Source organism: Eschrichtius robustus, chromosome X (genome assembly GCF_028021215.1).
Source record: "Eschrichtius robustus isolate mEscRob2 chromosome X, mEscRob2.pri, whole genome shotgun sequence".
Lineage (NCBI taxonomy): Eukaryota > Metazoa > Chordata > Mammalia > Artiodactyla > Eschrichtiidae > Eschrichtius > Eschrichtius robustus.
Window position 1 is genome coordinate 5,597,828 of NC_090845.1, and position 23,594 is coordinate 5,621,421.

General features: G+C 41.3%; 1 protein-coding gene across 4 annotated transcripts in view; it reads left to right on the forward strand.

Annotated features, from left to right (window-relative positions):
- STS (steroid sulfatase) overlaps positions 1–23,594 on the forward strand; it is a 182,944-nt gene that overhangs the window by 124,987 nt on the left and 34,363 nt on the right. For all 4 annotated transcript variants that reach the window (XM_068532747.1, XM_068532744.1, XM_068532748.1 and 1 more), the window contains one exon: positions 21,921–22,058. In XM_068532747.1, the coding sequence (XP_068388848.1) occupies positions 21,921–22,058 (138 nt within the window). The remainder of the gene's footprint in view (positions 1–21,920; positions 22,059–23,594) is intronic.

A 23,594-nucleotide genomic window follows, 5' to 3' on the forward strand; every position in this document is an offset into this window, starting at 1 on the left:
AAAGCCAGCAGACCGAGAAGGTGGTGGGCTAGTGTCCCAAAGACCCATCTTCCCCAAGTTAAAGTTCAGGCTTCTTTGACACCAAAAGGGGAGGGAGTAAAGTCAAACATTTTCTGGTGCTGGTCAGCCTCTGGAGGGGATGTGTTCATTGCTTCCTTCTTGCAGTCGTTCACAGGGGGACCTGGTCAGGATGTTTCCTGTGAGCTAAGCAAAGGTATTTTAGCTTCATGCTCATGACCTGGAAGGCAGGGTCCCCAGAGATGGGCCATTAGGTATATAGGCACCATCCCTTTAGTGATGAACTTGTAATAGAATAGAGAGGTTCTTCCCTATTACATCAATAGCATCTTTCCATAGTCTTTGCCATCTGAGATCACTGGAACATGACTCTCTGTGTACAGGCTGTAGGAGCTGCATCTCCAAGAAAGCCTGTGGATCGGGAATTCAGGGTCGCTGACTGAGTCTGCGGGGAGATAACTGTGTGTGTTTGCAGGTGGTTTCTGGGCTGACCCACTTGGCTGCATCTCTCAATATGGCGGCCGTAGCCTTGGGTTGGGGGCAGTTATGACTTTATGCTCTTCAGTTACCTTAGGATGGAAGCATTTGGGACGGAAAGTCTCTTTACAGAGGACTCTATAAGTCATTTGATTTGCTCCCAACCAGTAGAGAAAAAGTGAAGCCAGGTCATCAAGTAGCATATATCCCTAAACAAACTCTTTCTCCAACCAAAATGGATCCTTGTTCATTGGGTACCCCAGATAACACTGATGCAAAAAACTAAAACAGAACAAAGCTCTGTCATTTCTGGAGTTTGCTGGGTGCTTGCTGCACTTAACAGAAAATTTCATTTGTTAAGGTCACTGACAGCAGATGCACCCATCGACTCTAATTTACAGAAAAATGTGCATGTTTATCAATTACTTAGCTTTTAAAACCAACACTCAGTGACATTCAGCTCCATGGTCTGCTGGCAAAATGTGACTTCGGCAACGCGTTCTCATTCCCAGTTCATAGAAAATTGTTAGAGAAGGAGCAGTGTTGTCACAGTATTTTTTCATTCTGAAGTAAGACAATAGCCAGGAGAGAGCAAAAGTGACAAAATTACAACATTTTAAGCCTTTTAATTTTGATCATTTGAAGGTAGAATTGCCCGTCAGATAACTCTGTCGACATCCCCGTTGCCTACCTGCCAGATTTCATCGGTAACAGCCATCTTATAAATGCATTTGTGCGTCTGATTTTTAGCAAGTAAACAAGCCATGCATTAGGAAGAGGGAAACCTACAAGAAATAAGCGTCTTTGACAATCTTGGAAGCTTTGAGCACTGACTTTGAGAAAAGTCATTTTGCTTAGTCTCTACAACTTGGCATTTGGGTTTTGCTTGGTGCTGCTTTGCAGTTAAGCCAAGGGGAAGAAGAGAAAGGAAAGGGCATTGCTGTTTATTTTGAAATAGAAGGAATGACCATAGATGCCAGTAGCGTAGATGCTTCCATTCTTTGACACCTCATCCCCATTCGGGGATGCTTCTGTACACAACAGCTGTTCTACACAGGAGCGAGGCTGGCTCAGACATCATTGGCTGAGGAGGAAGCAGTCCGTTCAATTGGGGTGAAAGAAAGGGAACCTGTCCACTCTGAAAAACAGTGTGGTATCTTTTCTAAAAAATTCTAAACTTATATCAGCCATTAACCCAGCAATTGTACTCCTGAGCCGTTATCCCAGAGAAACGAAAATGTATGTTTAGACAAAAATCTTTACATAAATGCTTATAGCATTTTTGCCTATAACAGCCCTGATCTGGAAACAACCTATAAACAAACAATGGTACATCCATACCAGCATGAAAAAAGGAATGAACTTGTGATACCCACAACCTGGATGAATCTCAAGGGGATTATGCTGAATGAAAAAAAAAAAAAAAGTCTAAAAAGGTTACCTACTGTGTGATTACATTTAGGTAACATTCTTGAAATGACAAAATTATTAAAATGGATGACAGATTAGTGGATGACAAAGATTAAGGAAAGGGTAGGGGCCAGAGGGAAGTGAATGTAGCTATGAAAGTGCAACCATAGATCCTTGCTGATGGAAACCTTTTCCATTGACATTGACTGTATCAATGTCAGTATCCTAATTGTGATATTCTGCTAGAGTTTTGCAAGATGTTACCATTGGGGGAAACTAAATACTTTACCGTGGATCTCTTTGTATCATTTCTTACAATCGCCTGTGAATTTATAATTATCTCAAAAGGAAAAGTTCACTTAAAAATTAAATAAATTTAAAAAATTGTTTTAAAAAGAAAGGGAACCTGTGACCAGGACAGTATAAACAGACTTCGGACAAGCACAGGTGTTGTGAGTGCTGACGGCACCCAGGGTAGAATACACACCCACCTGCATGTGTGTGTGCGTGAGCACAAATCGTGTGCTACACGTGTCCTTCCCCTCCTCGCCCCGCACAAGCCAGGAAGTCCCTTAGCTCTTTGTGGCCACGCAGGGGGCCTCCACTTGCCGTCATCCGCAGCTCTGTTGTGCGTGACCTTGTTTGGCATGTCATGCCACGTGCCGGGATGCCCATCCTCAGAACGGCCATCGCCTGGGGTAGGGTCTTTATTCTCACGGGAGAAAGGTTTTAACCCCTCTGTTCAGAGTCTCCCTAGAGTCCCATGTGGAGCATTTCCTAATCCAAAGGACGGCTCTTCTTCATTTGCTGCTTGGCAGGTCTGGGTGGTGCTGGAGGTGAGGTCACTGGTCAGGGTCTGATCTTCCCGTGCACGCTGTCTAAAGGGTCACCCATCTGCTGTTTGGCATCAGTTTCTCATTCTGCTCTTAAAGCAGCCTAGGGAGAGGCTGGAGGGCTTGCCCTTGTTTTAGGAGGGAGAAGAATGATCTCCGGGTTGACGGCTGCTTAACCACTGGAGATCAACTCTGCAAACCCCATTAAGTCTCCGATGGTGTCTACACTGCAGAATCAGACGTCTACACACTTGGGCTGCTTCCTGAAGTCTGATGCTTGAACCCCGTGCCCACTGACCATGAACCCCTCCAACATGTTTATTGGGCTTCTTTATATCGATCTTTTTAAAGAGGAGAGAAATGGAATCCTAACCTAGAGGCAATGTCAGAAAGTGTGGTTAAGACAAAGGCACGATATGGCCACAGGGGACATAGAGAGTAGAGCCATTTAATCGGCCCCCTTCACTGCGCTTGTATAGGTGATGGTGTTGAAGTTCTTTTCTGCTCTATTCCTCCGTGACCCCTGCCCCATCCATTGTCCACCAAGGTGACACATCCCTCACTTGCTGTAGTGAGTCCTGGGCTCTGCTCTCTACTGCATCCATTTAACGTATTTACTTATTTATTTAATTTTTATTGAAGTATAGTTGATTTACAATGTTGTGCTAATTTCTGCTGTACTGCAAAGTGATTCATATATATATATATATATTCTTTTTTGTATTCTTTTCCATGATGGTTTATCCCAGGAGATTGGATATAGTTCCCTGTGCTCTACAGTAGGACCTTGTTGTCTATCCATCCTATATATACTAGTTTGCATTTGCTAATCCCAAACTCCCAATCCTTCCCTCCCACACCCACCCTCCCCTTTGGCAACCACAAGTCTGTTCTCTATGTGAGTCTGTTTCCGTTTTCGTGGATATGTTCATTTGTGTCATTTTTGTAGATTCCACAAATAAGTGATATACATTTGTCTTTCTCTTTCTGACTTACTTCACTTGGTATGACAGTCTCTAGGTCCACCCATGTCGCTGCGAATGGCATTACTTCATTCTTTTCTATGGCTAATATTCCATTGAACATACGTGCCACATCTCCTTTATCCATTCCTCTGTCAGTGGACACGTAGGTTGCTTCCATGTCTTGGCTATTGTAAATAGTGCTGCAATGAACACGGGGGTGCATGTATCTTTTTGAATTATAGTTTTGTCTGGATATATGCCCAGGAGTGGGATTTCAGGATCATATGGCAACTCTGTTTATAAGGAACCTCCATATTGTTCTCCATAGTGGCTGTATCAATTTACCTTCCCTCCAACAGTGCAAGAGGGTTCCCTTCTCTCCTCACCCTCTCCAGCATTTGTTATTTGTAGACTTTTTAAAGATGGCCATCCTGGCCAGTGTGAGGTGATACCTCATTGTAGTTTTGATTTGCATTTCTCTAATAATTAACAATGTTGAGCATCTTTTCATCTGCCTGTTCGCCATCTGTGTCAACTGCATTAATTTTCAATGCTTTGCTCTTGCAGATGAATCTTTATCTTCCAAAGTACAATTTTTTTCTCCATTAACCTATTCTTTATTTTATATGTGTGCATCAGGTACGCACATCTGGAGAGCTTAACGTAACTCAGGGTATCAGAAAATCCAATGATAGGGCAGCAAGAATAAAGGAAATGTATATAATATATGTTTTCTATATATAGAAAGGGAAGTTTCTATATAAGGGAAGTTCTCGTCCCTTCCTGTGTGAGTTTCCAGTAAATCTGTATTTGTGACAAAATAGTAAATTTTCTGCACAAAGAAGTTTTTGCGACCTCAGCTTAGAGATGCAAGCATGAAGAGGAGGGCAGTTAGGATGGGGAGAGGGCGCTGGAACAGAACCAATGCAGGTCTGGTGATCCAGAATTTGGCTGTTAAGATTTAGTTGGAAATTCATTGTATAGACTATTGATTTTCATTCTCTGAATTAATTTATCTTATAAATCATTAACCTCCGGGTTTCATAAACTCTATAACCATTTTACCATTTTTGCAGACCCTGAAGCTTAGTTTCATGTTCTCGGGCCTGGGATGTATATTATTTTACCTTGAATTTACCTCTCAAATTAAAGCGAGTAGTTTTTAACAGTCTTTCGTAAATCATTTCCCTAAAGAAGATAGTACTCTAAATTATTGAGGAATGAAGTTGTGCAATTAATTCAAACAAGATTAATAAAATTTCTGGTTACAAAACAACAACAACAGTAAACATTTATTGACTCACAATAGCTAAACTCTAAAAGCCTTTGGTATATCCTAGTCACTTATTTAACATCTGCCACGGGTTGTTTAGTTGACTCCCCACAGCTGTGCTATGGGAGATTTTCTTCACCATTGCAGGTGAGAAAGTGAAGTCTGAGAAAGGTAAGTGACTTGTGTAAGATTTGCCCAGCCACCACTAGGCTACACTGCTTCTCAGGAGCCTGGAAGGATTTCTGGTTTGTTGGATTAATTGAGACAGTAGGTTTGTCTCTTCTCCAGCTGCAAGTTGTCTATAAGACAAGCCTGTTTGGGGCTTCCCTTGGGGGCACAGTGGTTAAGAATCCGCCTGCCAATGCAGGGGACACGGGTTCGAGCCCTGGTCCAGGAAGATCCCACATGCCGCGGAGCAACTAAGCCCATGCGCCACAACTACTGAGCCTGCGATCTAGAGCCCACGAGCCACAACTACTGACCCCATGTGCCACAACTACTGAAGCCCACGCGCCTAGAGCCCGTGCTCCGCAACAAGAGAAGCCACCGCGATGGGAAGCCCGCGCACCGCAACGAAGAGTAGCCCCCGCTCACCGCCACTAGAGAAAGCCCACGTGCAGCAACGAAGTCCCAACGCAGCCCAAAATAAATAAGTAAATAAATAATAATTTAAAAAAAGAAAAGAAAAAAAAGACAAGCCTGTTTGGACCAATGGCCTTCAACGGTTTTCATGCAGCTCCTGTATCCTAGGAGTCCCTGCGTTCCTGTGTTCTTGAGTTTGCCTTGTACACTTTAGACACGTCTGCCTTCGAAATTAAACAGCGGGTGCAGGGAACAGGAGGAGGTAGACTTGGGTATCACAGGGGTGTTTTGGATACTACTTCTGCCACCTTCAACCTCTTCCAATTAGCACATTTAATTTGCTAGTTAAATATTTCTAGGCAGAGCGAGAAAAGGTAAATTAGGATTTGGGAGATCGGGTTAAAGCAACGTTCAAATAATATTCCACTGAGGACCAGTATATATATTTGAAAGGTGAGGTCAAAATGTGGGTCAGAAGTAGTTTGAATACCTGTTGCTTTTGAGTCATGACCCAGGGAGGGCTCGTCAGAATGTCAGATGCAACAATCCCCCTGAATAGATGGATTGCACCTGCTGGAATTAGTGGAATTAACCAATCAGATGAAATGAAGCCATGTATTTACAGTAATCAGCATGGTGTCTGGCATGCAAGAAGTGCTCAATAAATGCTAGCTGCTATTGTTATTATTATTACTGTTACTGTTACTATTACTCTCCCTTTCACAGATGGTTAAAGCGTCTTTGCTTAAGATGTGCATATGAGGCCATTACACTGAATAGAAAAATCATAGATGAGAAAAAAAGTCTATGATGGAAAAGGAGACATCTATTTGGACCATCTTGTGGGTTTTTATATCATTGGTAGTATTTCACCTTCTATTTGAAATGTTCCCTTTGGACTTCACACTTCGGAAAGAGCCCTTCTGTCTGTAGCTTTGGTATTTAGGATCTTGCGGGCAGGCCTAAACTGCTTCTAAGAGCTTGAGCTTTCCCCATAAAGTCAACGCATCACCCCAGAGCTATTCGGACGTTTCAGGGGAGCTGCAGGCTGGCGGACTGCAGGTCCCTTGGATTCGGAACCAAACGTAAGAGAGGAGCTTGGTAGGGGGTTAGTCAGTGTGTCCGGGTTTGAATTTGAGTGGCGAGGAGGCCTTGAATCTGGGATTAATGCACAAGGTTTCTGCAAAGGAAAGCATAATTTTCCATTTTGTATCTTCAGCTTTATAGATGATCAAATCCAATGCAAAAAAAAAAAAAAAAAAATCTAGTCCTAAAGCTGAAAATGGGTATGGATGGTGTAGGAGAGCGTCATAAAATAAGAGCGCTCTGAAGGGCTTGGTTTCCTGGATCATTCAGCGTCCGTTGTCTCTGGACATTCTGTGCTCACAACGCAGCTCAGGCGGCAAGTGTAAGGTGATCCCTCTCATTGCTGGAGAAGTTCTGGCCGATCTCTTTCTAGAGCTTTTCTCTGGCTTCGATCACAGAAATGGCCCCATGGGCGATCACAGAAATGGCCCCATGGGCGTGCAGGCAATGTCGTTCTCCATCACAAAGCCCGGATAACCTCCCACGGCAAGTTCAACCGGTGGTCATTCCAGAGAGCAAATGAGCTGCAAGCTGTCTTTTCTGCAAGACAGTGAAGTCCAGCAAGTAGAGTGGCACAGCTGCATCAAGAGTGGGGAGACCTGTGTTCACTCCTAGCACTGTCCTGTCAGACGATTTCCTGCTGGTCTGATTATCCGCTGCTGGGGTCAGCCAGCCCGTTGTGATGCTTATGACCCCGGGGAAGCACTGACCACACACGCTGACCACGGAGCCTTCCTCTGACTCACAGGCACACCGGCTTTGGTGTTCCCCCAGACGCATGTGTGCAATGCCACTGCACGGACACGGTGGCACTTGTGTATGTGCAGGAAAGCACTGGTGTGCTTGGTAAGAATGAGGACTAGTTAGAGTTATTCAGATTCTCTCCAGCAAATGCAACACCCTGGAAAAAAAACACATACAGTTTAGTGTTAATTGGAGAAGATAGCTGAGCAGAGCCGTGAAAGCATCCCAGATGGTTGAGAACAGATGCCGGAGCAGGGGAATCCGTCACACATTACAGCTGTGATGCGACGAGGTCAAAGATGGGCTTTATGCAGGAAATCACAACATTATCAACAACCAGGTACAGCACCAAATAAGGATGCGTTTCCTGGAAACAGTATGAACTCACACAGGAACTAACCCAAGAAGGAAGTGAAGCCAAGTCAAGGAAGGGTCATCCATACAAAGGCAACACTTGCATCTTGCAGTTTCCTGTTTCTTAGTTACCCTAATAATCCTAATTCTCTATTTATTGTGTTTAGTTACCATGTATAAAAGTTGTGTGTTCAGTGGTCTGCAACTCAAATCTCATTCCTGGTGTAATTCTTGAAATCTGTAAAATGCCAACCATCTCCTTTTATTATATGTCAGCAGGTATTAAACATGTCGTCACAGGGAAACTCTCCTCTAAAAGTATGCCCCTCAGATAGGCATCATTTAGGAGCTTTTAAGAAACTCAGGTTCTCAGACCTCACCCCAAATTTACTGAATCAGCATCTTCATTTTAGGTGGGGCAGGGGAGATAAATTAGGAGTTTGGGATTAACATATACACACTACTATATATAAAATAGATAAACAAGGACCTACTGTAGAGACAAGGGAACTCTACTCAATATCTTGTAATAACCTAGAATGGAAAATAATCTTAAAGTATATATATATATATATATATAACTCAGTCACTTGCTGTACACTTGAAACTAACACAATGTTGTAAATTAAGTATACTTTAATTTAAAAAAATAAAGCACTAAACAAATGTTGATCAAATCATTTAAAAAAAAAAAAAGAATCTTTATTTTAGCATGGTTCCCAAGGTGACAAATAAGCTTGTCAAAATTTGAAGGACACTGATACATAATAAGAACATGCTACAGAACCTATATTCTACATACAAGGTCTTGATTATTACTTTGGTCACCCAGAAGAATGAAAAAATGCATAAAGTAGCCTAATCAGTTCCTTACTATCACATTTGCTTACTTTTCTGTCACTATTTGGAAAATGATTAGGGATAGCTTCTAAATGTGTTTCTAATGAAGTTCTTCTGTATGCACTTAGGAGGTGGGAAAGCGAGTGACGTGGTAAGAGGATGATCCCAAAATCAATGGACGTGGGTGAATCTGATTGAAGAGGAAACACACAGGATGTGGCGATGGGTGTGTTGATGTCTATTTCACCGTGGCTGCCAGGGAAGGATTTAGCCTTTTATCGAGGGCCTTCGGACAGGAAGGTTCCAGGACTCCTGCATCACAAGCTTGTGGCAGGTGTGCCTGCGTGCAGCAGAAAGGGCTCCTGACACGGTCAGAGCCTCTTCTCTCCTGCATGTTGTTTTTTTTTTTTTTTTTTTTTAATATTTATTTATTTATTTATTTGGTTGCACTGGGTCTTAGTTGCAGCAGGCAGGCTCCTTAGTTCTGCCTCGCCGACTCCTTAGTTGTGGCGGGTGGGTTCCTTAGTTGCGGCACGCGGGCTCCTTAGTTATGGCATGTGAACTCTTGCAACGTGCATGTTGCAGCATGCATGTGGGATCTAGTTCCCTGACCAGAGATTGAACCCGGGCCCCCTGCATTGGGAGCACAGAGTCTTAACCACTGCGCCACCAGGGAAGTCCCTCTTGCTCGGTTTTTAGTGGCGGTGGAGGCCACCCTGGTCTCATCACTCAGGATGTAGAAATGCAGTGCATGTAGCAGCCCCTCTTGCTCCCAATTCCTAGTTCCTAAAACCATCCTGCAAGAGCTTCATTTTCAGTGCTTCCTTGGACCTCCTGTCTGGGCGGCATCTGAGTGAGTCTCAGACTATATTTTGTGCAGCCTTTGCATTAGATCCGAGTATGGTAGGGCAAAACCTCATCTTCTGTTTATTTATTACAATATTTCACTTGCTACTGTCTGAAAATACCCTCGAATCAAATAACAAATGCAAAGCTTCTGAACAAACACCACCAGCTCTCCCCCACGTATCCCCCAAAAGCCAGCACATCATTTTTGTATCTTATGCATTGCAAATAAATAATCCAATCTTTTTTGGTCACATTATTTTTCCCTTTGATGTGTAAGCTTTTGAACTTGATTTTATACTATAGGTAACCCATATGCTTTCAAATGTCCCATCTGTGGGATCCCTTGAGCTCCACGTGATGGAGAGGATCAGGACTGGAGTTTTGGAAATCTTGACCATTTATTTTGGGAAGAAGTACAAGATCGAGTTTACCTACATTCCACGGACATTGCTTCCAGCTGGAGACAATAAATCTATGTGCTTGTTGACAGATATGTCCTGATGTTTGGCACGTTGGTTATGCTTCTAATCCCACCTAAGCTAAACAAAGAATTGCCTTTCCAGGGCCAATGATGGCAGAATTTCTCTATCCCACTCAGTAACTGATTCAGGAGCGCCTCGGAACATAGGGTAAAGCTCGCTTTCTGGAGCAACGCGTAGCATTTCCCATGCCCCAGGGAGAGTCAGCCACCACCAACTGCTGCAATTAGAAACTCTCATTTATCTTAAAATCCTATCCTCCATGGGAATATTTGACTTCCACCATTCACCTGTTGATCACAGGAAGGACTTAGCTAAAGTAGTTTTAAGGGAACTTTTTAGGGTTTCCTGCGTTCCCTGGAATTACATTGAGTAGGTGGACATTTTTCCTTAATTATTCATGGTGGGTGGCTGCTTCAGGAGATATTTTCTTTCCTTAATGAGCTCGATGTTTCCAAAAGGGTGAATAGGGACATCACAGCATTTTGCTTCCATGTTTTGCCTGAGTCGACCTACCTTGTAGAAGAAAAAAGACAGATCTGCTGTCTCTGCTAGCAAGGCTTCCATTAGGCAAGCTGATTTTTTAAAATTTTTTTGAAATTTAAAAATTTTTTATTGAAGTATAGTTGATTTACAATGTGCGTGTGTGTGTATATATATATATATATACACATATATATACACGTTTTCAGATTCTTTTCCATTACAGGTTATTCCGAGATATTGAATACAGTCCCCTGTGCTATACAATAGGTCCTTGTTCTTTATCTATTTTATATATAGTAGTGTGTATCTTTTCATCTCAAATTCCTAATTTATCCCTCCCCACCTCTTCCGCTTTGGTAACCATTAGTTTGTTTTCTATGTCTGTGAGTCTGTTTCTGTTTTGTAAATAAATTCATTTGTATTATTTTTTTAGATTCCACATGTAAGCAATATCGTATGATATTTGTCTTCCTCTTTCTGACTTCACGTAGTACGATCATCTCTAGGTCCATCCATGTCGCTGCAAATGGCATTTTTTCATTCTTTTTTATGGCTGAGTAATATTCCATTGTGTGTGTGTATAGATATATATATCACATCTTCTTTATCCATCCACCTGTTGATGGACATTTGGTTGTTTCCATGTCTTGCCTGTTGTAAATAGTGCTGCTCTGAATCTTGGGGTGCATGTATCTTTTCAAATTAGAGTTTTCTCCAGCTATATGCCCAGTAGTGGGATTGCTGGATCCTATGGTAGCTCTATTTTTAGTTTTTGAAGGAACCTCCATACTGTTCTCCATAGATGCTGCACCAATTTACATTCCCACCAACAGTGTAGGAGGGTTCCCTTTTCTCCACGCCCTCTCCAGCATTTATTTGTAGACTTTTTGATGATGGCTGTTCTGACGAGTATGAGATGATACCTCACTGTAGTTTGGATTTTAGGCAAACTGATTGTTTAACTCAGATTTTTAACTCCATTGTAAGAGCTGAGCTGCATTGAGCACTCCTAGCCCTGGGCTAAGAGTTTGGGATGCAATTATCTTTCATCCCTTATGGCAACCCTCTACTATTATATGTTATTGCCTCTGACTTAGAGGCAAAGAACCCCAGTGAGCAAACCAGGGACCCAGGACTCAAACCAGGTCGGCTTCTGTCAGGACCCAGAAGCCAGAGCCTGAGCAGTTAATTCTACATTATAGCACTTCCCTTTCACGTCAGAGCTAGGATTCTGCCCAAGCGCCAGAAACCCTTCTCTCCTACGTGACACGCCACAGTCCTGACTCCAAAGAGTGGCTTGGCACCTGCTCGTGGCGTGAATCAATGGAATGAACAAACTCTCCAGGACCCAGGCTTCACACCTGAAGGAGGAAGGACCCTGATTTTCACAGCACCAAGTTTTCTCCTTTAGAATGACGAGTTCTCATCTTTTCCAGTGTGCTAGCTCTTGTTGTCTCTGGTTAAATAACAAAGTGCTCTCGAAATGGCTTGTTTCCTGTATTTGTTTCGTTCCAGGAAGAATGTGAGAAAGCTTTGGAAATAAAGCATTTCATTTATAAGCTATCCTGCAGCCCACCATCGGTAATTCAAAACTATCATCCTACATAGATTGGTATCATTGTACCTGGAGAACCTTCTGAAAGATAATATTTGTGGACCTCTGACTTCCAATATATGGGTCTGAAAGCAAGAATAATACAGCAGTATTTGTTCCCACAGGAGATTTCCGGGCACAATTTTTAGAAGAGAAATATGTTAGACCTTTATAGGATCAATCTCATGAAAAATTTAATGGTTAACGGGCTCCGGGCTTTCTGAATGAGATTCTGGCGTAAGACCCAAATAGTTATGAGATACAAGGGTGCCTCTTGCAGGAGAAAAAGAACTAAAAGGAAATCAGAAATCTGACGGTTTTCCGTGTATAAATGCATGGTGGCCTCAGCTAGATTGTCTTGTATTAATCCCAGCCCAGTGGTGTGCAGTGATTTTGATGAAAGGGATGAAGTTATCACTCTAGGCAATGAATCAGAAAAATTGATGGGGACAAAGAAAATATCATGTATCATGTAGCAAGTATCATGGTCATTTGAAATATTGGAATTTGGAGGAAATATCTAGGGAGGAGTGTGAAAATGGGGAAGGATGCAAGATATATTTTAGTAGAAGGAGCTACTAAAATATATCGTAAATGCAGCTGCAGGTTCGTCTGGATATGAAAATAGCCTAGAGGGGAATCTGTACCTAGGAGATGTAGCTGGCTTGAGCAAAGGCAAGGGTCACCAGGAGGCTTTGGGAACAAACGCCATCCATGACCCTCTGCGTGCCCTGGTCTTTAGCCCGTGTTTACTAGGCTTTTGTGAACACGTGTTGAATGCATGGATGAGGAAGTCTAGGAGCCAACAGTGCATTTGAAAGGCATCTTTTAAAAATTAGTGGACTATTTTTTAATATGTATTTATTAAGCTTCTTTTAAAAATTTTTTAAAACTAAAAAAAAATTTTTTTAATATTTTTGGCTGTGCCATGTGACTTGCAGTATCTTAGTTCCCTGACCAGGGACCGAACCCGGGCCCTCAGCAGTGAAAGTGCAGTCTCCTAACCACTGTGGACTGCCAGGGAATTCCCAGTAGACTTTTTTTTTTTTTTTTTTTTTTTTTAGCAGTTTTAGGTTTATAGAAAAACAGAGTAGAAAGTACAGAGAGTTGTCCTATATTCATTTCTTCTGCACACAATTTGCCATGTTATCTCTTGTATTAGCGGGGTACACGTGTTGCTTTTGATGAGCCAATATGGATACATTATTATCAATTAAAATACATGGTTTACATTAGAGTTCACCATTGGAGTTGCGCCTTCTGTGGGTTGGGACAAATGCGTAATGATTACAGCATCATACATAATACTTTCCCTGCCCTAAAACTCCTCTGTGCTCTGCCTGTTCTTCCCTCCCTCCCCTCCAGCCTCTGACAAGCACTGATCTTTTTACTGTCTGCCTAGTTTTGCCTTTTCCAGCATGTCATAGAGTTGAATCGTGCAGTATGTAGCCTCTTCAGCTGGGCTTCTTTCACTGAAGTCATATGCATTTAAGGTTCTTCCATGTCTCTTCATGGCTTGATAGCTCATTTCTTTGTATCACTGAATAATATCACACTGTCTGGATGGACCACAGTTAGTTTATTCATTCACCTGCTGAAGGACACCTTGCTTGCTTCCAAGGTTTTGGCAATTGTAAATAAACGTGCTCCAAATATTTACATTGTGTCCATAGAAGTGATCACGGAAGCCACATTTTTTAAAAAGGCATTTCTTCACAGCGTTTTCTTCATGCTAAGATACTTCTATATAATATATGAAAGGTGAATTTCATTGGAAATGGAGGTACGTGGTTGTATGCCCTTTTGCAAAATACCAATTAAAACACAAGGAAGTAAAAGCCTGAATCCTCTGCTCTCTGCCTAATCTGTGTTATTTTATTTAGAAATTATTATATGCACCAAAAGGGGCACTTTTCCTTCGAAGTGTTAAGTGGGGGTTACATCGCCTTGTTGCTTCTTCCTCTGTGAACTCATTAAACTAATTACCATTTTCAAAGTGATAAGCCTTAAATTAGTGTCAGAGTCAAACTCCCCCAAGCCCGAATGCACACGTGGTTTGCTTAGCTGAACCAAATCACAGCACGATAAATGTCTGGCTGACGATGATTTATCATGGGTGACAAATCACTAGAATGGCCCCGTGCATATTATTTTTGGTCCTGAGGATGACATTTATGTATATGGTGTGGCTTCTAGGAATGTTTATTATATGAGTTAAAACACTGAAAAAGATTGAACGTACTCTAGCCTGTGGCACTGCAATCAAATAGCAAGAATAGGCAACAGTCAGCTCTACCCACCACCAGAGCCTCCCATCAAGCCTCTTAGATAGCCTCAACCACCAGAGGGCAGACAGCAGAAGCAAGAAAAACTACAATCCTGCAGCCTGTGGACCAAAAACCACAGTTACAGAAAGATAGACAAGATGAAAAGGCAGAGGGCTATGTACCAGATGAAGGAACAAGAAAAAACCCCAGAAAAACAACTAAATGAAGTGGAGATAGGCAACCTTCCAGAAAAAGAATTCAGAATAATGATAGTGAAGATGATCCAGGACCTCGGAATAAGAATGGAGGCAAAGATTGAGAAGATGCAAGAAATGTTTAACAAAGACCTAGAAGAATTAAAGAACAAACAAACAGAGATGAACAATACAATAACTGAAATGAAAACTACACTAGAAGGAATCAATAGCAGAATAACTGAGGCAGAAGAACGGATAAGTGACCTGGAAGACAAAATGGTGGAATTCACTGCTGCGGAACAGACTAAAGAAAAAAGAATGAAAAGAAATGAAGACAGCCTAAGAGACCTCTGGGACAACATTAAACACAACAACATTCGCATTATAGGGGTCCCAGAAGGTGAAGAGAGAGAGAAAGGACCAGAGAAAATATTTGAAGAGATTATAGTCGAAAACTTCCCTAACATGGGAAAGGAAATAGCCACCCAAGTCCAGGAAGCACAGAGAGTCCCATACAGGATAAACCCAAGGAGAAACACGCCGAGACACATGGTAGTCAAAGTGGCAAAAATTAAAGACAAAGAAAAATTATTGAAAGCAGCAAGGGAAAAACGACAAATAACATACAAGGGAACTCCCATAAGGTTAACAGCTGATTTCTCAGCAGAAACTCTGCAAGCCAGAAGGGAGTGGCATGATATACTTGAAGTGATGAAAGGGAAGAACCTACAACCAAGATTACTCTACCCGGCAAGGATCTCATTTAGATTTGATGGAGAAATCAAAAGCTTTACAGACAAGCAAAAGCTCAGAGAATTCAGCACCACCAAACCAGCTCTACAACAAATGCTAAAGGAACTTCTCTAAGTGGGAAACACAAGAGAAGAAAAGGACCTACAAAAACAAACCCAAAACAATTAAGAAAATGGTCATAGGAACATACATATCGATAATTACCTTAAACGTGAATGGATTAAATGCCCCAACCAAAAGACATAGCCTGGCTGAATGGATACAAAAACAAGACCCATATATATGCTGTCTACAAGAGACCCACTTTAGACCTAGGGACACATACAGACTGAAAGTGAGGGGATGGAAAAAGATATTCCATGCAAATGGAAATCAAAAGAAAGCTGGAGTAGCTATACTCATATCAGATAAAATAGACTTTAAAATAAAGACTGTTACAAGAGACAAGGAAGGACACTACATAATGATCAAGGGATCAATCCAAGAAGAAGATATAACAATTATAAATATATATGCACCAAACATAGGAGCACGTCAATACATAAGGCAACTGCTAACAGCTATAAAAGAGGAAATTGACAGTAACACAATCATAGTGGGGGACGTTAACACCTCACTTACACCAAGGGACAGATCATCCAAAATGAAAATAAATAAGGAAACAGAAGCTTTAAATGACACAATAGACCAGATAGATTTAATTGATATATATAGGACATTCCACCCAAAAACAGCAGGTTACACGTTCTTCTCAAGTGCGCACGGAACATTCTCCAGGATAGATCACATCTTGGGTCACAAATCAAGCCTCAGTAAATTTAAGAAAATTGAAATCATATCAAGCATCTTTTCTGACCACAACGCTATGAGATTAGAAATGAATTACAGGGGAAAAAACGTAAAAAACACAAACACATGGAGGCTAAACAATACGTTACTAAATAACCAAGAGATCACTGAAGAAATTAAAGAGGAAATCAAAAAATACCTAGAGACAAATGACAATGAAAACACGACGACCCAAAACCTATGGGATGCAGCGAAAGCAGTTCTAAGAGGGAAGTTTATAGCTATACAAGCCTAGCTAAAGAAACAAGTAAAATCTCAAGTAAACAATCTAACCTTACACCTAAAGAAACTAGAGAAAGAGGAACAAACAAAACCCAAAGTTAGCAGAAGGAAAGAAATCATAAAGATCAGAGCAGAAATAAATGAAATAGAAACAAAGAAAACAATAGCAAAGATCAATAAAACTAAAAGTTGGTTCTTTGAGAAGATAAACAAAATTGATAAGCCATTAGCCAGACTCATCAAGAAAAAGAGGGAGAGGACTCAAATCAATAAAATCAGAAATGAAAAAGGAGAAGTTACAACAGACACCGCAGAAATACAAAGCATCCTAAGAGACTACTACAAGCAACTTTATGCCAATAAAATGGACAACCTGGAAGAAATGGACAAATTCTTAGAAAGGTATAACCTTCCAAGACTGAACCAGGAAGAAACAGAAAATATGAACAGACCAATCACAAGGAATGAAATTGAAACTGTGATTAAAAATCTTCCAACAAACAAAAGTCCAGGACCAGATGGCTTCACAGGTGAATTCTATCAAACATTTAGAGAAGAGCTAACACCCGTCCTTCTCAAACTCTTCCAAAAAATTGCAGAGGAAGGAACACTCCCAAACTCATTCTATGAAGCCACCATCACCCTGATGCCAAAACCAGACAAAGACACTACAAAAAAAGAAAATTACAGATCAATATCACTGATGAATATAGATGCAAAAATCCTCAACAAAATACTAGCAAACAGAATCCAACAACACATTAAAAGGATCATACACCACGATCAAGTGGGATTTATCCCAGGGATGCAAGGATTCTTCAATATACGCAAATCAATCAATGTGATACACCATATTAACAAATTGAAGAATAAAAACCATATGATCATCTCAATAGATGCAGAAAAAGCTTTTGACAAAATTCAACACCCATTTCTGATAAAAACTCTCCAGAAAGTGGGCATAGAGGGAACCTACCTCAACATAATAAAGGCCATATATGTCAAACCCACAGCAAACATCATTCTCAATGGTGAAAAACTGAAAGCATTTCCTCTAAGATCAGGAACGAGACAAGGATGTCCACTCTCACCACTATTATTCAACATAGTTCTGGAAGTCCTAGCCACGGCAATCAGAGAAGAAAAAGAAATAAAGGAATACAAATTGGAAAAGAAGAAGTAAAACTGTCACTGTTTGCGGATGACATGATACTATACATAGAGAATCCTAAAACTGCCACCAGAAAACTGCTAGAGCTAATTAATGAATATGGTAAAGTTGCAGGATACAAAATTAATGCACAGAAATCTCTTGCATTCCTATACACTAATGATGAAAAATCTGAAAGAGAAATTATGGAAACACTCCCATTTACCATTGCAACAAAAAGAATAAAATACCTAGGGATAAACCTACCTAGGGAGACAAAAGACCTGTATGCAGAAAACTATAAGACACTGATGAAAGAAATTAAAGATGATACCAACAGATGGAGAGATATACCATGTTCTTGGATTGGAAATATCAACATTGTGAAAATGAGTATACTACCCAAAGCAATCTACAGATTCAATGCAATCCCTATCAAATTACCAATGGCATTTTTTACGGAGCTAGAACAAATCATCTTAAAATTTGTATGGAGACACAAAAGATCCCGAATAGCCAAAGCAGTCTTGAGGGAAAAAAATGGAGCTGGAGGAATCAGACTCCCTGACTTCAGACTATACTACAAAGCTACAGTAATCAAGACAATATGGTACTGGCACAAAAACAGAAACATAGATCAATGGAACAAGATAGAAAGCCCAGAGATAAACCCACGCACCTATGGTCAACTAATCTATGACAAAGGAGGCAAAGATATACAATGGAGAAAAGACAGTCTCTTCAATAAGTGGTGCTGGGAAAACTGGACAGCTACATGTAAAAGAATGAAATTAGAATACTCCCTAACACCATACACAAAAATAAACTCAAAATGGATTAGAGACCTAAACGTAAGGCTGGACACTATAAAACTCTTAGAGGAAAGCATAGGAAGAACCCTCTTTGACATAAATCACAGCAAGATCTTTTTTGATCCACCTCCTAGAGTAATGGAAATAAAAACAAAAATAAACAAATGGGACCTAATGAAACTCCAAAGCTTTTGCACAGCAAAGGAAACCATAAACAAGACGAAAAGACAACCCTCAGAATGGGAGAAAATATTTGCAAACGAATCAACGGACAAAGGATTAATCTCCAAAATATATAAACAGCTCATTCAGCTCAATATTAAAGAAACAAACACCCCAATCCAAAAATGGGCAGAAGACCTAAATAGACATTTCTCCAAAGAAGACATACAGATGGCCACGAAGCACATGAAAAGATGCTCAACATCACTAATTATTAGAGAAATGCAAATCAAAACTACAATGAGGTATCACCTCACTCCTGTCAGAATGGGCATCATCAGAAAATCTACAAACAACAAATGCTGGAGAGGGTGTGGAGAAAAGGGAACCCTCTTGCACTGTTGGTGGGAATGTAAACTGATACAGCCACTATGGAGAACAATATGGAGGTTCCTTAAAAAACTAAAAATAGAATTACCATATGACCCTGCAATCCCACTACTGGGCATATACCCAGAGAAAACCGTAATTCAAAAAGACACATGCACCCAAATGTTCATTGCAGCACTATTTACAATAGCCAGGTCATGGAAGCAACCTAAATGCCCATCAACAAACGAATGGATAAAGAAGCTGTGGTACATATATACAATGGAATATTACTCAGCCATAAAAAGGAACGAAATTGAGTCATTTGTTGAGAAGTGGATGGATCTAGAGACTGTCATACAGAGTGAAGTAAGTCAGAAAGAGAAAAACAAATATCGTATATTAATGCATGTATGTGGAACCTAGAAAAATGGTACAGATGAGCCGGTTTGCAGGGCAGAAGTTGAGACACAGACGTAGAGAATGGACATATGGACACCAAGGGGGGAAAACTGCGGTGGGGTGGGGATGGTGGTGTGCTGAATTGGGCGATTGGGATTGACATGTATACACTGATGTGTATAAAATTTATGCCTAATAAGAACCTGCAGTATAAAACAACAAACCAACAAAACAACTAATACTAAACTTTCATTGGGTTATTTGTATGGAAATATGTTAATATAAATGTTTCAGACATTACATGAAATTTCTAAAAATCTTATATTTGTGTTTGTATGGAAATATGTATGGAAATATGTTAATATAAATGTTTCAGACATTATATGAAATTTCTAAAAATCTTATATTTGTATTTGTATGGAAATATGTATGGGAATATGTTAATATAAATGTCTCAGACATTACATGAAATTTCTAAAAATCTTATATGTTCTGGTATAATGTTATAAGTAATAATCCTAGTTATTACTTTAAAATGTATATCTCAGAAATAACTAATTTTCTTGTCAACTGCATTATTATGAACTTTCATCAAATCTTTAACACTGGTCATTTTTAAGTCTTTTGTCATTTACAGACAGTTCTGGGTGTACTCTGATGCTTTTGCAAACATGTTCCTATAAAAGGGTTTCATCTTCAAAAAAAAAAAAACAAATAGCAAGAATATGTCTGGTAGCAGATGACTGGGGTCTTGCTTTCACATCAGAAATCATCTCTGCCACCTCCGTGGAGGGTTGTCTCTGCGGCCTTCTACCCCTTTTCTGGACCAGGTTGGTGAAGGTGCAACCCTGGAGTGCAGGGCCTGTCTCCACGGGGGGCATAACCTACCTGCTGGATAGGATTACCCATATTCAGTTATTATTTCTGCTGCAAAGGATGCCTGGTGTCCTTTTAGAATTCCAGTTGTTGTGATTGTCCTACAGTGAAGAGATGGTCCCCTGTCGAGATGAGTGATGCTATAGTCACACCAAGAGGGTGTGGAAAAGGTTGTAACTCACATATAATGAGGCTTTCTGGGGAAAGCAGGACAGCGCCTAAGCTGGTCTGAAGATGGCTTGAGGGAGATGGGAAAGGAGACAGATTCAGCTTTCATGGTGGGTAGGAGCTGGGGCTTGGATGTGGGTTCCCACATGGAGGTAGGAGCTGGCATAGTTTGAACCTTCCACGGGCACTGGGGGAGGGAGCCCCCAGGCTTTCTTATTAGCTTGTTGGGCACAAGAGGCAGAGGTGAGACTTAAAAGCTCTTAGCTGTCAAACATCAAAAAACCGAGTCAGACCCTTTAATACCTCAAACAATAACTGCGTGCAGGGACTAAATTAAAGTAGCAGCATGTGAGTGTAGCAATCTCTGTGAAAATTGTAAATTATATACCTCTAGTCTGACCATCATTTTCTTCTGATCTGAGAGCAGGTAGTAGCTTTCTAATCAGAGAGTCTGTGTTTCAGCCTATTCTTCAATCTTCAGCTGGCTTCTGTTGTGTTTTGTTTTGTTTATTCTTATGGAAAATTTGAGGCATCCATAGAAGCAGAGAGAAAAGTGCGGTGAACTGCCATATGCCCTGGATCCACATTTAACGATTAATGAAGTCATGCCTGATTTTATTAATCCATGCTCCGTACTCACTTCCTTTCTTCCTGGATTATATGAAGAAGACAGCAGCCATCATATCATGTCATCCATGGGTGTTTCAGGATGTATAACTCTAACTTTTTTTCCTTCATGTCTTTTTTTTTTTTTTTTTTTACTCCTCTGTGATTTTCATTGAGTTCATCCACTTAACTCTGCAGGGTTTGAGAGTTTGGGTTTTGCGGTCAGACTTAACTCTTCCTGTCTGGGTCCCTCACTTCCTAACCGTGTGACTTTGAACAGGTCGTGTATCTTTTTGGAACACTGTTGCCCTCACCTGCGCAATGGAGCCAATGCTCTTTACTCGTAGGGTTCAGTATGATGTAATCAAGAGAACATGGAATAAAGTCCTTTGCAGGCAGAGTGTTCAACAAGTGGTACCCGTTACTCTCATTGTTGACCGTGGTATCATTATTATTTTGAAGGGTTGCTATATGGGGGTTAGTATACCATGTGGAGTTTGGGTAAAGAAGGTGAGGAGAAGAAAAAGGAGAGTGTGAGGAATATTTATTTTCATGATGGACTGTTTTAGACCTGGGTATCTATGGTAAGTATGAAAAAGGTCATTCATCATAAAATAGTTTCAGAGATGTTTGTTTGTATAAGAGGAACAGTGATGATTTAGTTTTCTCCAGTCAATAAGGAAAACTAGTAGACTTCTTTATAGCCTCAGGCCGGCTGGTGATTGCAGCAATTTGGCTTCTTTCTTCTGGCATCTTCCTCCAAGGGGCTCATGATCTGTGAGCCTGATTCATCTAGAATCGTTTATCAGGTCTCGCTACAGGGTCACCCCATGATGCCTAGAGGTTCAGATGATGCTTGTAGATGATACTTAATTCAGCGACTGAATCTTCTCATGGTCTCTGCCAAGAGCCCGGCCACTGTGGTTCCTTCTGATTATGCTGCATCCCCTGTTGGGATCAGCACAGGAGAGCTCAGTGTATAAGACCATCTCCTCCTCACCGTCAGAAATTAACAGACAAGTCGATGAGGGCAAATCACCTCCCTTTCTTTTCTAAAGGTTGCACTGTCTTAACACGGAGTGTTTTCTCCCCTTCAGGGCAGATCTTGGATGTTCTAGATGAGTTGAAACTGGCTAATAACACCCTGGTCTACTTCTCCTCGGACCAAGGAGCACATGTAGAAGAGGTGACTGTCAAAGGGGAAGGTCACGGAGGCAGTAACGGAATCTATAAAGGTGAGAAATCTATCCAGGTGGGAGATGCCACGGTGTCAGCTCTGTGCTCTGCCCGGCCCCCTCAGCTTACCCCCTCATCACCTTCTCCTGGACCTGGGAGCTGTGGTGCTGTTCTTCTGCCACTTGAAACATACAGGGCTTTACTGGGTCACAGGCATTGAAAACTCAGATGGCCAAAGTGACCATTTCCGGTATGGTCCCCCCAGAACTTAAAAGCACGCATTCTGTGTCCAGACATTAAAATGAGGGTGTTTTCCCCCTAAATGTAAATTCAGCCCCATATGTGTAGTTGGTTCAAACAAGACCCCTTACACCCTCCCCCCGTGACCTCTACAACTACAATTGCTTTAAGCCTGGAAGTTTGTGTTAATTTGTTACAGCAACAATAAAAAACTATTAACTTGTAGTTGTAGGCATCAGAAGTTTGAAATGGGTCTCTCTGGTCTAAAATCAAGATGGTAGCAGGACTGCATCTTTCTGGAGGCTCCAGGGGAGAATCCATTTCCTTGCCTTCTCCAGCTTCTGGAGGTGCCCACTCTCCTTGGCTCATGGACCCTTTCCTTCCCTTTAAAGCCACCAATGCAGTGTCTTCAAACCTTCCTCTCTCTCTCTCTCTCTCTCTCTCTCTCTCTCTCTCTCTCTGACCTCTGCTTCCATAATTCCATCTCCTTTACTTACTCTTTCTTGCCTGCAATTTTAAGGACCCTTGTGATTATGTCAGGCTCACCCACATAATCCAGAGTAATTTTTCCTATTTCTAGACCCTTAATCACATCTGCAGATGTCCCTTTTGTCATGGAAGGTAACCTAGTCACAGTGTCTGGGGATGAGGATGTTGACATCTTTGGGAGGTCATTATTCTGCCTGTCTCCATATGCTACAGCATTGTGAGCTGATGCTTCCTTCCTGACACAGCATTAGCTAAGCCACCACCAAGACGGATCAAGCTACCTGTCATTGGGGATATTAGATAAGACCCATCTGCTGACCCCAAGTTGCTTGTACAACATACACTCTGCAAATATGAGACATAGATACCTGGTTATAATAACATGTGGCCCATTTCACAAAGACTTAGGTGAGGTACCTCAAAGGCCATATCTGTGCTGAGGGTTAGGACACCACCTGAATCTGCAGTGGATGTGGGTTGGATGTAACATGGGGGAGGATGATTAGAAGTGACCATGCAAAGAGGCAAAGCAAGGTGTCCCAGACAGTAGGGGCTGCTGAATAAAGCAAGATGCGTGACACGTAGGAAAGCGCAGGACCATTGAATTTTGCTCCCTAAAGCCATGAGGTGCTTTATTACCCTTTCATTATTCTCTCACATGGATGTTTCACAGATTCCCAGGGACTCAGGAAATCAGAGTATACCTACAAAGATATGAAATGCTAATCTATGGAGTGCTTTCATCCATTAGTTTACAAAACCCTGATTGAGCTGTGTATCTGGCACTGGGTTAGAGGCAACAATACGGTCCCTGCCCTAAAGGAGCCCATGGTCAACGGGTTGGGTAGGTGGGTGGCTGGTTGGTT